This window comes from Loxodonta africana, chromosome 4, assembly GCF_030014295.1.
Source record: "Loxodonta africana isolate mLoxAfr1 chromosome 4, mLoxAfr1.hap2, whole genome shotgun sequence".
NCBI lineage: Eukaryota > Metazoa > Chordata > Mammalia > Proboscidea > Elephantidae > Loxodonta > Loxodonta africana.
In genome coordinates this window covers 53,398,057-53,413,681 of record NC_087345.1, presented here as the reverse complement: position 1 = coordinate 53,413,681, position 15,625 = coordinate 53,398,057, and the positions used below count along the sequence as shown (strand labels likewise).

Here is a 15,625-nt window from a genome sequence, read left to right as displayed (position 1 = left end):
TGGCTTTGGGAATAGTTCCAGTCTTGGGCTCATAGAAGGTCTGGAGACCATGACCTCCGGGGTCCTTCTAGACTCAGTGAGACCATTAAGTTTGGTCTTTTGTGAGAATTTGAAGTCTGCATCCCACTGCTCTCCTGCTCCATCAGGGATTATCTGTTGTGTTACCTGTCAGGGCAGTAAAGACTTCACTCTTATTAAAATAAAAGGATGCTCATAAAATGGGTCTTTTGTTATTTCTATCCATCCTCTATTTGTTCTTCACTTACTACATTTCCATTTAGTTTCCTTTATTTCAGCCCAAAACCAAAAAAAAAAAAAAAAAAAACCCACTGCTGTCGAGTCAATTCCGACTGATAGCGACCCTATAGGACAGAGTAGAACTGCCCCATAGAGTTTCCCAGGAGTGCCTGGCGGACTTGAACTGCCGACCTTTTGATTAGCAGCTGTAGCAATTAACCAGTATGCCACCAGGGTTTCCTAAAGGATAAAAAAATAAATTTGAGTAAAACCTTCTTTGAATATGAACGATCTTTGTGCTTTAAGACAGTTCCAAGAGTTTTGAAGAAACAGTGCATATAGTTCTTTGCAGTATCTCTTAACTGATAAATGCACCCTGATTGCAGGGTATGAAGTTGTGTGACCGGCAAGCTAAGGTCTTGCTTTTGCTGCATCATTTTCTCTTCCCATTTGTACAGGAGTTTTAATGCTATCCTCTGCTGTGCAGGCAGAAACTATTTCTTGTTCACCTAGTGTACAAAGCATGAAACAATACTGAATGCCTACTAAATCATTACTCTTTTCAAACAAGTATATGTAGACATGAACTATGAAGAGAAATTGCAGAAAATTCTACTTGATCATGACTCTCGTCTCTAGGCATCATGAATAACAAAGTTATTCACGATGATATGCATATCTGGTTCTTACAGATATTTAAGAATATAGATTCTACAAACACCCTCAGCCTCTTCAAATTATTACAATTAAAAAATGCAAACACTTACTGATCATCTACTATGTGCCAGGCACTCTTCTCAACAATTCAAATTTATTATATCCATTAGTCATCACAACAATCCTATAAGGTAGGAATTGTAATTATTCTTATTTTATAAAATAGTAAACTTAGGATCAATTTAAGTAACTCTTTCAAAATAAGCTAACTCAGGCAATCGGAATAGGGTTCATTGAACTTGTACTTTTCCTGTAATAGGTAAATTAGGAAGCTGAGTCTTGACCCAAGTATTTTGTCATTTATGGAATAAAAGCAGCTTTTCATGTTTTTTGTTTATTCAAATAATACCGTTAATGAACTCTTTTAATAGAATTTACCTTGTGAACTAAGATAATGTCAGGAGCACAAGTGACCTCAAAAATCAAACTGTCTTATGAAAAAGGAAACTAAAGCCAAAAACCAAACTCGTTGCCATCGAGTCGATTCCGACTCATAGCGACCCTACTGGACAGAGTAGAACTGTCCTATAGGGTTTACAAGGATTGGCTGGTGGATTCAAATTGCTGAACTTTTGGTTAGCAGCCAAACTCTTAACCACTGTGCCACCAGGAGTCCAAACAAGGAAATCCAAACAATTTGAATAACTTTATCAAGATAATACATTGGGCTAAAGAAAGAATATAGACCAGAATTCAAGTTTCCTCATACACCTATACCTTTAAATTCATGTATATTTTGCATTGATTTCCCAAGTTGAAATTCACTAGATATTACAATTGCTGGCTTATGGTTTATTCCCAGACTTTGTGTCTCTATTATTCTTTTGTAGAACATTTTAGATGATGAACCTTTTAAAAATGTGTTAATTATACATCTTATTAAAAATTGTTTTAGGATAAAGTTGGATATTTGCAGAATCAGTTTTCAAAACAAATTTAAGAGAATACTCCAAAATAGGTAACTAAATAGAACTCCAAACTCCTTTTAAGATAGTCCTCTAGAGGATAAGATAGTACTTTAGAGGACTGTTGTTGTTGTTAGGTGTCCTTGAGTCAGTTCCGACTCATAGAGACCCTATGCACAACAGAACGAAACACTGCCTGGTCCTGAGCCATCCTTATAATCGTTGTTATGCTTGAGCCCATTGTTGCAGCCACTGTGTCAACCCACCTCATTGAGGGTCTTCCTCTTTTCTGCTGAGCCTGTACTTTGCCAAGAATGATGTCCTTCTCCAGAGACTGATCCCTCCTGACAACATGTCCAAAGTATGCATGCATCCTTACTTCTAAGGAACATTCTGGTTGTATTTCTTCCAAGACAGATTTATTTGTTCTTCTGGCAGTCCGTGGTATATTCAATATACTTCGCCAACAGCACAATTCACAGGCATCAATTCTTCTTCGGTCTTCCTTATTCATTGTCCAGCTTTCACATGCATATCATGTGAGAAAATACCATGGCTTGGGTCAGGTGCACCTTAGTCTTCAAGGTGACATCTTTGCTCTTCAAAACTTTAAAGAGGTCCTTTGCAGCAGATTTGCCCAATGCAATGCGTCTTTTGATTTCTTGACTGCTGCTTCCATGGCTGTTGATTGTGGATCCAAGTAAAATGAAATCCTTGACAACTTCTATCTTTTCTCCGTTTATCATGATGTTGCTCACTGGTCCAGTTGTGAGGATTTTTGTGTTCTTTATGCTGAGGTGCAGTATATACTGAAGGCTGTGGTCTTTGATCTTCATTAGTAAGTGCTTCAAGTCCTCTTCACTTTCAGCAAGCAAGGTTGTGTCACTCTGCATAACACAGGTTTTTTATGAGCCTTTCACCCGGTCCTGATGCCCTGTTCTTCTTCATATAGTCCAGCTTCTTGGATTATTTGCTCAGCATACAGATTGAATAGGTGTGGTGAAAGAATACAACCTTGGCACACACCTTTTCTGACTTCAAACCAATCAGTATCCCCTTGTTCTGTCCGAACAACTGCCTCTTGATCTATGTAAAGGTTCCTCATGAGCACAATTAAGTGTTCTGAAATTCCCATTCTTCGCCATGTTATCCATAATTTGTTAGGATCCTCACAGTCGAATGCCTTTGCATAGTCAATAAAATGCAGGTAAACATCGTTTTGGTATTCTCTGCTTTCAGCCAGGATCCATCTGACATCAGCAATGACATCCCTGGTTCTACGTCCTCTTCTGAAACCATCCTGAATTTCTGGCAGTTCCCTGTTGAAATACTGCTGCAGCGGTTTTTGAATGATCTTCAGCAAAATTTTACTTGCATGTGATATTAATGATATTGCTCTGTAGAATCTGAAAAAGTAGCTTAGAAGTTATCTACTGAAATTCTCTTATTTTACAGATGAGAAAACTTTGTCACAGAGAAGTGAAATGGCATTCCTAGGGTTACAAAGTTACTCCTGGGAAAAGGTGGGACTAGGTAATGAGGTGGGGTAGTTAAATTCTCACTCTGAAGTTAGACTCACCAGATTAAAATCTCCCATTTATTAGTTTGTAACTTCAATAAAAAAAAAAAAATTAACCTTAATAAAGTTACAGAGCTCCTCTGTTCTCTTGAATGTAAATTAAATAGTTTTTAATTTACATTCATGACTGACATTGGCCTCTAATTTTCCTTCCTTGTACTATTTTGGTTTTGGTTTCAAGGTTATTTTGGACTCAAAATGATCTAAAGAGTGTCCTACCCGCATCGCTCCCCCAATATTATCTGGAAAAGTTTGTGTAAGATTGATTTTATTTAAAAAAAAAAAAAGTTTTAAGGTAGTCGCAGATGAATCCATCTGGGCCCTAGGTTTTCATTGTGGGAAGGTTTTAAATTATGGATTCAATTTCTTGTGGTTCATACTGCTTCTTAAATTTGTGTTTTGATGTCTTTAATTAGTTTTCAAAAATTGTATCTATAAATATTACTTCCACCTTATTTTTGCTTCTTAGGCTTTGCCACTGTAACAGCCATATGTTATTTTATTATTATTATTTTTTACCATATCACCTATAGCTCTTTTGCTCTGTTTTGTGTTTTCTCCTTTTATCATTTGAATTTCAGATTGATTATTTTCTTCTAAACTATAGTTTGGTTTTCAAATCCTTTTGTCAGTTGTATGTAACCTTTCATTGAGTTTTTTGTTTTTTCTTAGTTCAAGGATTTGTATTTCATCCTTTGTAATAATTTCTAGTTCTCTGCTAAGATTCTTCTTGTATTTCATGAACATACTCATCACAGTCATTTTAAAGTCTATGTCTGATAATAAGAATATCTAGTTTCTTTACATTTAAAAAATGAGTTCTAGTAGGGAGCAAATAAAAGACAATACAATGAAGGAAAGGTAGTTATAACCACAAGAACATTGATGGCAAAATAAAGATGGTCTTTCATGTGAACTACAAGTTGATGAGGCGTCACTGAAATAATCTATTTTTATTTAAACACTGTTAGAAGTGAAGAGTAATTTTTGCTTGTTTGGTAGTTTATGAAACTTGAAAGAAATGCTCATTTTAATTTTGTTCTCCTCCTACTTTATTGCCAGAATATTCTTCATCAGAATTTGTTTGCAACTTTTTATCCATTTCCATGTAGCTTACTTCTTATTTTGCATTAAAATTAATTGGCCAACGTTAATATTTTTCTGTTTCTCTTTTGCTTAGTTTTCAGCTTCATTTGAGTCTTGAGTTGTTTCTAATTTTATGTAAAATTTGGGAAAGGTGTATAGGTGTCATTCCTATTAATCACCACTGCTCCTCTATTTTTTCTACTCTGAATATTGTATGTCGTCATTTTGTTTATGGTTTTAGTTTTATAGATTTGGGAGCAGATTGGTCTTTCCATGTGTGTTACTGTCATCAGAGCATTACCCATACATTTAATTATTCTTACTAATAATCTCTACCTCCTGTCTGTCTGTTTGCTGTACTGTGATGGCTTGCATGTTTCTATGATGCTGGAAGCTATGCCACTGGTATTCAAACACCAACAGGGTCATCTACGGTGGACAGGTGTCAACAGAGCTTCCAGTGCAAGACAGACTATGGAGAAAGGCCTGGTGATCTGCTTCCAAATATTAGCCATTGAAAACTTGTGGATCACAACAGATTATTGTTTGATGTAGTGCTTGAAGACGAGCCCCCAAGTTTGGAAGACACTGAAAATGCACAGTGGCTGTAACAACGGACCCCAACATGCCAATGGTTCTGAGACAGGACAAGATGAGGCAACATTTCATTTTGTTGTACATAGGGTTGCCACAAGTTGTATCCTACTCAGCAGCTAACAAAAACAATAATATTTAGGATAACATTTTCTAATAGAACTGAGCTCTACGATATGATAGCTATGAGCCACATGTGACTACTGAACTTTTTACATAGAGGTAGTGCTACTGAGAAACTGAATTTCTAACTTTTTAAGTTTTAACTACTTTAAATAGCCACATGTGGGTAGTAGTTACCATATTCTACAATGCAAGTCTGGGACATATGTAGTTAACCTAGATAAATTTCCCTTCCAGAAAACTCAAATTATAGTACAAAAATGGCTAATTGTAACTTTTATAAAACATATTTTTAAACAAATAGGTATTTTTGAATTTTTCAGCTTGAAACATTTATCCTTTTGTTTAATAAAGTAATGACAGTGTCATTAAGAGAAAATTAACTGTTGAAAATGTTACTTTCCTTTTTTTGAAAGCCACTAAACTTCATTTAAAAAATAAGAAAGCCAAATCATACCTAACATATCTTTAAATTATAGAACTTATACTAAAATTTCTTTTAAGTAATCATCAAAACCAAACCTATTGCTGTAAAGTCAATTCCAACTCAGCGACCCTATGGGACAGAGTAGAACTCCCCCATAGGGTTTCCACGGACTGCCTGGTGTATTTGAACTGCCCACCTTTTGCTTAGCAGCCGAAGCTCTTAACCAGTACGCCACTAGGGTTTCCCAGTAATCATCATGGCTATGAAAATATCAAATCATAAGGCATATTCTACCATGAGGAAACAGAGTTTACTGATTGATTAAAATGTTTCTTACATGATTTTAAATAATTTCATTAGTCACTTCTTATTCCTAAATCTTACTTATATTTATGTTTAGTTCATTAATATTAAACAATTTGCAGTCTGTAACTGAAGAAAATAACAAAAACTTTTGGGCAGTTTTTTGGAGGAGTTTTAATAGAAAAATGAATATATAGTTTCTAGTCACCACTCATCTGTCAGTTTGTCATACTGTGGTGGCTTGTGTGTTGCTATGATGCTGGAAATTATGTCACCAGTATTTCAAATACGAACAGGATCACCCATGGTGGACAGATTTCAGCACAGCTTCCAGAAAAAGACTAGGAAGAAGGAGTTGAGATCTACTTCTAAAAAAAATGGCCAGTGAAACCTTAGGAATAGCATTGGAACATTTTCTTATATAATGGCAGAAGATGAGCACCTCAGGTTGAAAGACACTTAAAATACGACTGGGGAAGAGCCGCCTTCTCAAAGTAGATTTGACCTTAATGAAATGGATGGAGCCAAGCTTTTGGGACCTTCATTTGCTGATGTGGCACAACTCAAAATGAGAAGAAATAGCTGCAAACATTCATTAAAAATCAGAATGTGGAATGTATGAAGTATGACTCTATGAAAGTTGAAAGTCATCAAAAATGAAATGGAATGCATAAACATTGATATCCTAGGGATTAGCTAGCTGAAATGAACTGATATTGGCCATTTTGAATCAGACAATCCTATGGCCCACTATGCCAGGAATGACAAATTGAAGAGGAACGGTGTCACATTCATCATTAAAAAGAACATTTCAAGGTCTATCCTGAAATACAATGCTGTCAGTGATAGGATAATATACATATGCCTACAAGGAAGACCAGTTAATAAGTTAATTTACGCACCAACCACTAGCACCAAAGATGAGGAAATTGAAGATTTTTTTTATCAACTTCTGCAGTCTGAAATTGATCAAACATGCAATCAAGATATATTGATAATTCCTGGTTATTGGAACGGGAAAGTTGAAAGCAAAAAAGAAGGATCAGTATTTGAAAAATATGGCCTTGGTGACAGTCATGATGCCAGGGATTACATTATAGAAATTTGCAAGACCAACAACTTATTCATTGAAAACAACTTTTTTGACAACATAAATGACAACTATACATGTGGACCTGGCCAGATAGAATACACAGGAATCAAATCAACTACGTATGTGGAAATAGACTATGGAGAAATTCAGTATTATCAGTCAGAACAAGCTCAGGGGCCAACTGCGAACAGACTATCAATTGCTCATATGCGAGTTCAAGTTGAAACTGAAGAAAATTAAAAGTCCATGAGAGCCAAAGTAAAACCTTGAGTATATCCCATCTGAATTTAGAGTACATCTCAAAAATACATCTGATGCATTGAACGCTAATGACTGAAGACCAGAGGAGTTATGGGAGGACATCATACTCATGTATGTTTCTTCATAGAAAGCAAAAGGTCATTAAAAAGACAAAAAAGAACAAAATGGTTGTCAGAAGAGACTCTGAAACTTGATCTCGACATAGAAAGGCTAAAGCAAATAGAAAAAAAAAAAAATGATGAAGTAAAGGAGCTGACCAGATTTCAATGAGCAGCTCAAGAAGACAAAGTTTTATAATGACATGTGTAAAAACATGGAGTTAGAAAACCAAAAGGGAAGAACATGTTTGGCAGAAAGAACTGAAGAAAAAATTCAAGCCTTGAGTTGCAATATTGAAGGATTCTATTATAGGCAAAATGGAGAAGAAAATTGAATATACCATAGACTGCCAAAAGAAAGAACAAATCTGTCTTAGAGGAAGTACAGCCAGAATGCTCCTTAGAAGCAAGGATGGCAGGACTTCACCTCACATATTTTCGATATTTTATAAGGAGGGTCCAGTCCTTGGAGAAGGACATCATGCTTGGTAAAGTAGAGAAAAAGAGGAAGACCCTCAACAAGATGGACTAACACAGTGGCTGCAACAATGGGCTGAAGCATAACAATGATTGTGAGGATGATGCAGAACCGGGCAGTGTTTTGTTCTGTTGTGCATAGAGTTGCTATAAGATCGAACTGACTTGATGGGACCTAACAACAACAGACAAATGGGGAAAAATACTTAATGACACAAGAAGCATAAAAAAAAGATGTAAGATGGAATCACAAATTCACTATACAAAAAGGAATTGTTCCACTTTTAACCATTTCAGGAGGTAGCATGTGATCAAGAACGAAGGATATTGAAGGAGGAAGTCTTAGGCTCCAGGAGTTGAAAGATTACCAATTGAGATGTTTCAACAAAGGGATGCAATGCTGGAAGAGCTCACTTATCTATGCCAAGAAATTTGGAAGGTAGCAATCTAGCCCACCGACTGGAAGAGATCCATATTTGTGTCCATTTTAAAGAAATGTGATCCAAAAGAATGTGGAAATTATCAAACAATATGATTAATATTGCATGCAAGTAAAATTTTCTAAAGATCATTCAAAAGCAGCTGCAGCAGTACCTCGACAGGGAAGTGCCAGAAATTCAAGCCAGATTCAGAAGAGTAAGTGGAATGAGGGATATCATTGCTAATGTCAGATGGATCTTGGCTGAAAGCAGAGAGTACTAGAGAGATGTTTACTTGTGTTTTATTGACTGTGCAAGGACATTTGACTGTGTGGATCATAATAAATTATGGATAACTTGGAGAATGTGAATTCAAGAACACTTAATTTTGCGCATAGGGAGCCTGTACATAGGCTAAGAGGCATTGTTCGAATAGAACAAGAGGATCCTGCATGGTTTAAAATCAGGAAAAGTGCATCAGGTTTATATTCTTTCACCATATTTATTCAATCTGTATGCTGGGCAAATAGTAGGAGAAGCTGGACTACATGAGGAAGAGCATGGCATCAGTATTGCAGGAAGACTTCAACAACCTGCAGATGACACAGCCTTGCTTGCTGAAAACAAAGATGACTTGAAGTACTTACTAATGAAGATCGAAAACCACAGCCTTCAGTATGCATTACCCTCAACATAAAGCAGACAAAAATCCTCACAACTGGGCCAATAAGCAACATCATGATAAATGGAGAAAAGATTAAAGTTGTCAAGGATTTCACTTTACTTGGATCTACAATCAGTGCCCATGGAAGTAGCAGTCAAGAAATCAAAGGACAACTACCTTGGGCAAATAAGTGTTAAAAAGAACAAAGATGTCACTTTGAGGACTAAGGTGCACCTGACCCAAGCCATGGTGTTTTCAGTCCCCTCATATGCATATGAAAGCCGGACGATGAATCATGAATACCTAAGAAGAATTGATGCATTTGAATTATGTTGTTGGTGAGGAATATCAAATATACCATGGACTGCCGGAAGAATTAACAAATCTGCCTTGGAAGAAGTATAGCCAGAATGCTCCCTAGAAGCAAGAATTGCAAGACTTTTTATGTCATGTACTTCAGTTATGTTATCAGGAGGGACCAGTCCCTGGAGAATGATATCATGCTTGGTAATGTAGAGGATCAAAGAAAAAGAGGAAGACCCTCAACGAGATGTATTGATGCATTGGCTGCAACAATGGGCTCAAACATAGCAAAGATTGTTATCAAGAGGGATTTTGATCTTCATCAGTAAGTACTTCAAGTCCCCTTCACTCCCAGCAAGGAAGGTTGTGTCATCTGCCATGTAGCTGTCTTCCAAATTTGCTGGCATAAATGGGTGAGCGCTTACAGCATTGCATCCCTTTGTTGAAACATCGCAATCGTTATTCCATCAGTTCCCGAAGGCTTATTTTTCGCCAGTGCCTTCAGTGCAGAACTTCTTCCTTCAGCACCATTGGTTCCTGCTCATATGGTACCTTCTGAAATGGTCGAACATCGACCAATTCTTTTTGGTATAGTGACTCTGTGTATTCCTTCTATCTTCTTTTGATGCTTCCTGAGTCGTTTAATATTTTCCCCACAGAATCCTTTAATATTGCACCTCGATGCTTGAATTTTTTCTTCAGTTCTTTCAGCTTGAAAAATGCCAAGCGTGTTCTTTCCTTTTGGTTTTCTAACTCCAGGTCTTTGTATGTTTCATTATACTACCTTACTTTGTCTTCTCAGGTTGCACTTTGAAATCATCAGCTGTTTTATTTCATTGATTCCTGCTCTTGCTTTAACTACTTTATGTTCAAGAGCAAGTTTCAGAGTCTCTTCTGACATCCATTTTTGTTTTTTCTTTCTTTTTGATAACCTTTTTCTTTCTTCATGTATGATTTCCCTGATATCATTCCACAATTTATGGGTCATTAGTGTTCAGTGTGTCAAATCATTCTTCAGATAATCTCTAAATTTAGGTGGAATATACTCAAGATCATGCTTTGGCTTTCATGGACTTGTTTTAATGTTTATCAGCTTCAGCTTGAACTTGCGTATGAGCAATTGTTTGTTCTGTAGTCATCCCCTGGGCTTGTTCTGACTTATGATATCGACCTTCTCCATGGCCTCTTTCCACAGATGTAGTCAATGTGTATTCTACCTGGTAAGGTCCCTGTGTATAGTTGCTATTCATATTGTTGAAAAAGGTATTTACAATGTTTTTTTGATTGTTGATCTTTCAAAATTCTGTCATGAGATCTCCAGTGTCATTTCTATCACCAAGGCCATATTTTCCTACTAGTGATTATTCTTTGTTTCCCATTTTCACATTTACCAAGAATCACCGGTGGTTATCAATTCATCTTGATTGCATATTTGATGAATTTCAAACTGCAGAAGTTGGAAAATATCTTCAATTACTTCTTCTTTGGCCTTAGTGGTTCGTGTGTAACCACTATTTATAGAAAAATTAAATAATAAATATTCTTAGCTGCACATAATGGCATCCGTGTGCTGCACATGAACATACACTGACCCAGATTAAAAGAAATTATTGACATAACTTTTTGGTGAGGAATTGTGTATGAGGTAATAAATAAAAATTTTTGTTCACCCACGCCAGTGTAAGAATCCTGCTGTTCCTTCAGAAAGTCATCTTCTGCCTCTGCATTGCCCAGTATGCTAATCATTAGCCACATGTGGGTTCTGAGCACTTGAAATGTGGTGTATCCAAGCTACTACTTAGTTAAAAAAAAAAAAAAAAAGAATATAAAAAATCTCATTAACAATTTTATATTGATTACATGTTAAAATTACACTATTTTTGGGTATATTTGGTTTAACAAAATATATTACTAAAACTAATTTAAATTATTCCATATCAACAATTTCTACATGTACAAGTTAGGAAGATTGATTACATTCTTCAAGTTGTACCATCATTTTCCAAGCCATTCCACCATCATTAGCATAAACTCAACATCCCAAAGCAAAAATTCCCCATTTCCACCTCCTTAGTTTTCCCACCTCTCATAACCACTAATCATCTTTGGTTTTTATACATTTGCTTATTTCATTCATATAAATTGGATCATACAATATTTGTTGTTGCTTTCGAGGTTCATCCATGTTGTGGCATGCCTCAGAACTTCACTTCTCTTTATGGCTGAGTAGTATTCCATTGTGTGTAGATACCACATTTTGTTCATCCATTCATCTGGTTATGAACATTTCATTTGTTTCCACCTTTCTGACTATTGTGAAAAGGGCTACAACGAACATTGGTGTACCAAATATTTTTAAACTACATATATTCCATGTGTGGCTCACATTATATTTAAATTAGACAATACTGGTCTAACTAATCCTCATGGATCCAACTGCATAATTGAAAAAAAAAGATATTGTGATAAAAGTTTTATTCTCTATCATTATATTAGCAGATGGTGATGCTTTTTCTCAAAAACAAACAAAAAAAAACCAGTGAGCAGTAACACAACAATGAGTGTTTCACAGATATTTGAGACCCTAGGTATAAGTAGCCTCATCCATAGATGCAAACAGCTATGAACAATTTCAAGTGTTAACACTTCAATTGTAGACATTATTTAGAAGTGATTTATTTATACTTGGGAATTAATTAACACATAGCTTGTTTTGCATCCAAGAATTTCAGTTAAATAATTTAACTCTATTTTTTCCTATTGAGTTTTTACAAGAAAACATTTTTTTTTTTTGTACTACACTATTGAGGTCAAACTTTTGGTGGCATAATTATCTATAAAAGTTGAGAATGCTAAAGGTTGATAACATTAAAAAACTTGATAATCCTGTGCAGTCGAATAGCCCATCTTCCGAAGAGTATGCCATCTATTTGTAACACCTTCTCTCTTTCCTTTTCAGAGCTGCTTTCAGTAACTTGAGCCTACTGTTCACCAATTTCCTCTCTACTCTTGACTGCCACAATCTTTGAGTGATTTTTATTGTCTTAAGGATGATCCTTCTTTCAACACACTTATTTTCACCAGTGCCTTTCAATGTTAGGTTCTATCAGCTATCGTAAACGCTGCCATACCTCAGAACAGACACATTTCTAAGCTTACTGATTTTGAAATTGTCCTCTTTCACAATTATACCCTGTTACTAAGATTCTAGAGTTACTTCACTCTCACTGAATTTTTTGTTGTTGTTGTTCTGTGACTTCTAGTCTCTTGCCTCAGTATTGTTCCTGATATTTTCTTCCATTCTGGTTATTCCTACTTTGCCCCCATTCCCCAATAATGCCCTTGGACAGTCTGGACTCCCCAATCAGCACTTGCAGTATTTGATTTGCCATTCCTTTTTTTCTTTTCTATACTACCAACTGGCCTATCCAAGTTTAGCTTCCTAGCTTACCAAAAGAACCTCTAAAAGCCTGGGTAAGTGCTCTTCAGACTTTTCATTTTTATGTTATGTTCTTTAGATTTCCAAAAATAGGCATTCCACAATTTTTCTGTCTTCAATATTTCTACAAATTTTCACATTCTTGAAAGATAACATGCTTCTTCTTTTACTTAAGAAGAATTGAACTGGCTTAAGTTTTGCCTACTCTCCACCTCTTTATCTTTCTGAGACTCTAACCAACAAAAACCAAACCCATTGCTGTCGAGTCAATTCTGACTCATAGCGACCCTGTAGGACAGAGTAGAACTGGCCCATAGAGTTTCCAGGGAGTGCCTGGTGGATTCAAACTGCTGACTCTTTGGTTACCAGCCGTAGCACTTAACCACTACACCACCAGGGTTTCCTCTGAGACTCTAGAAACTTTAAGATGCCTAAAAGTCCCAAGTATTTTGACTGGATTGGTATTGAGGCCATGAAGATGAATTCTCTTAAGGTGTTCCTATTCCAATGTAGTAAATTGACAAAAAAACACACAAATAATTACAGAATGAGGTACATGTTTACAGCAGAAATAGGAACTGAATTCTGTTAGAGCATAAAGGTGGGGATCTTTGAATCTCCATGAACTTCATGAGATGATATGGTAAATTAAGGGAATGGTAAAAAATTTTGTATGGCTGAATCACAAAGTTTAGGATGAGTTAGGCAGGTTTTTCTTTGTTTGATTTTTTTGTTTTGTTTTCTTTGATGATAATGAATTGATTCCTTATATACACATCCCTTTTTTGAAAGACAGGCCACGGGGCATTGAGAATGGAGGGGAAATAACCATTTACTAATTAATCCCCAATGCTGTCAGCACAAGTCCATTTCCCTCTTTTCATCTTGTGTCATGGTACTCCCTACTAAAGGCGATTGTCTTTCATCTCTTAGTACCCTTTTATTTTCTTCTTTTATAAGAAACTTTTTGATCTGGAAGGCCACAGTGACAATGACATTTATTTTTTAAAACAGCTGTCTTTCCTACGTATGCTCTGGGAAAAGGGGAAATATGTGCTCGAAATCAGGGTAATCCTTGCCAGGGAAAGTCAGGAGAGGGAACAAAGTCATCATATTCATGGGCCTTTTTTGCCTTAGCTGATATTTGTGAGTGTATTTTTGTGTATAGCCTTATGTAAAGTACAGCAGCCAAATCTGGAGCTAAAATTAACCAGGATATTGTCAAGGAGGAAAAGGCTTTTTATTTTCAATTTTTAGATAACAAAAATATGTAATAATGTGACGTATATTACAAAGATAATCTCAATTGCTTTTCTCAACATTGAGAAACTGTAGAAACTACTGTAAATTCTACTTTTGAAATATCTCACTTGGATGCTGTGATTGCATTTCGGTACACTTTGGTTTAAAGCAAATGATGCCTGCCACCATTCCATGGTATGATACGTGGGTAATATGGCTGCTATCCTCAGACATAATTAATATGGTTAGATTCCACAGTGTTTGAAAAGTTCTGATAAAATTATTGAGATTTATTTTCAAAGAATAATTTGAATTTACTCTCCCTATTATGTTCAGGTTCAAAACGTTATTTGTAGCTGGCGAGCGCTGTGATGTGGAGACCCTGGAATGGTCCAAAGAGGTCTTCAGAGTGCCTGTCCTAGACCATTGGTGGCAAACTGGTGAGAGTTTTCAAGTCCATACATAAATATTGCAGAAATGCTTTTCAAATACACTGCCAGGATTGGGGAAATCATAAACCATGCATGACCACCAGGCGCAAAATGAGGTGTTTGGGTGCTTCCAATCTCAGAATTGAAATGGTTCTGGTTTCAGAATAAATAAATAATCCTTTCATTGTCCTATTGTTAATAACATCTTCATAAGTGACATTGATGCCACCATTCTCTTGGTTCCTAGGTATAAAGCACTGAAGATCTATTTTACTGTCCTCTTCTCTGTTTCCTATACCCAGTAAGTCACAAAATCTTAGATTTTCTTATGAAGTGTCTGTTGGATTCATTCCACCTTCAGCACTCATACTGCCTTTGAGCTGTGGCAGCCGCATTATCATCTGCCCTGATTTAAAGTAGCCTCATCACTCATCTCTGTTCCCTGTGTTCCAATGCACTCTGCACACTGCTCCCAGACTGTTAGTTAAGCACTGTTTCTCTCATACGATTTTCTGAAATTCTCTGACTTGTTTCTTGTGTGCTATAAAGTCAAATTTCCTTTGCTTAATACTCAAGACAAGGAATTGATTTTTTCCAAAACACTTATTATCATATATGTAAGCTATTTGCTTATGTATTTTGTTTATTGTATGTATGTCTCCCACGAGCAGGCATGGGATTTTGTCCCTTTCGTTCACCACTCTATCATGAATACTTAGAACAAATCCTGGCACATAACAGACTTCCAGTAAACGTTTGTGAAAATATGGATAATTTAATTCAGGGTCCTATATAATCTGTACTTGGCCTGATTTCAGGCTGTCACTGTTTTTACCTTCTCTACCTTTGTAGAGCCTATATACTTCAATTCTCATTTCATATTATTTCACCTTTAGAAAGCTCTCTCTGATGACTACAAAATCCTGTAATGATCCACGATTGTTCTCTAAATTTGCATAGCACATATGCAGAAACATATGTTCACAGAAATTATTTTATATTTATTTTTCTGTATATTTCTGGGTATGTATATATATGCACTGCACATACATAAACATATGTATAAACATATGTATAGCTGTATGTTAACACACACACATATATAAATGCACATAGTTGTGTTACTCTCTAGCTATTTTTGAATATATCATCTTGGCTTTCCTTTTTCTTTACATTAAAGACTCCTTATCTTCTATTTCTTTGGGTCTTCTACATTAAGGTAGACAT

General features: G+C 36.0%; 1 protein-coding gene across 1 annotated transcript in view; it reads left to right on the top strand.

Annotated features, from left to right (window-relative positions):
- ACSS3 (acyl-CoA synthetase short chain family member 3) overlaps positions 1-15,625 on the top strand; it is a 180,286-nt gene that overhangs the window by 109,014 nt on the left and 55,647 nt on the right. The window contains exon 9 of the mRNA XM_003405601.4: positions 14,304-14,407. Within this exon, the coding sequence (XP_003405649.2) occupies positions 14,304-14,407 (104 nt within the window). The remainder of the gene's footprint in view (positions 1-14,303; positions 14,408-15,625) is intronic.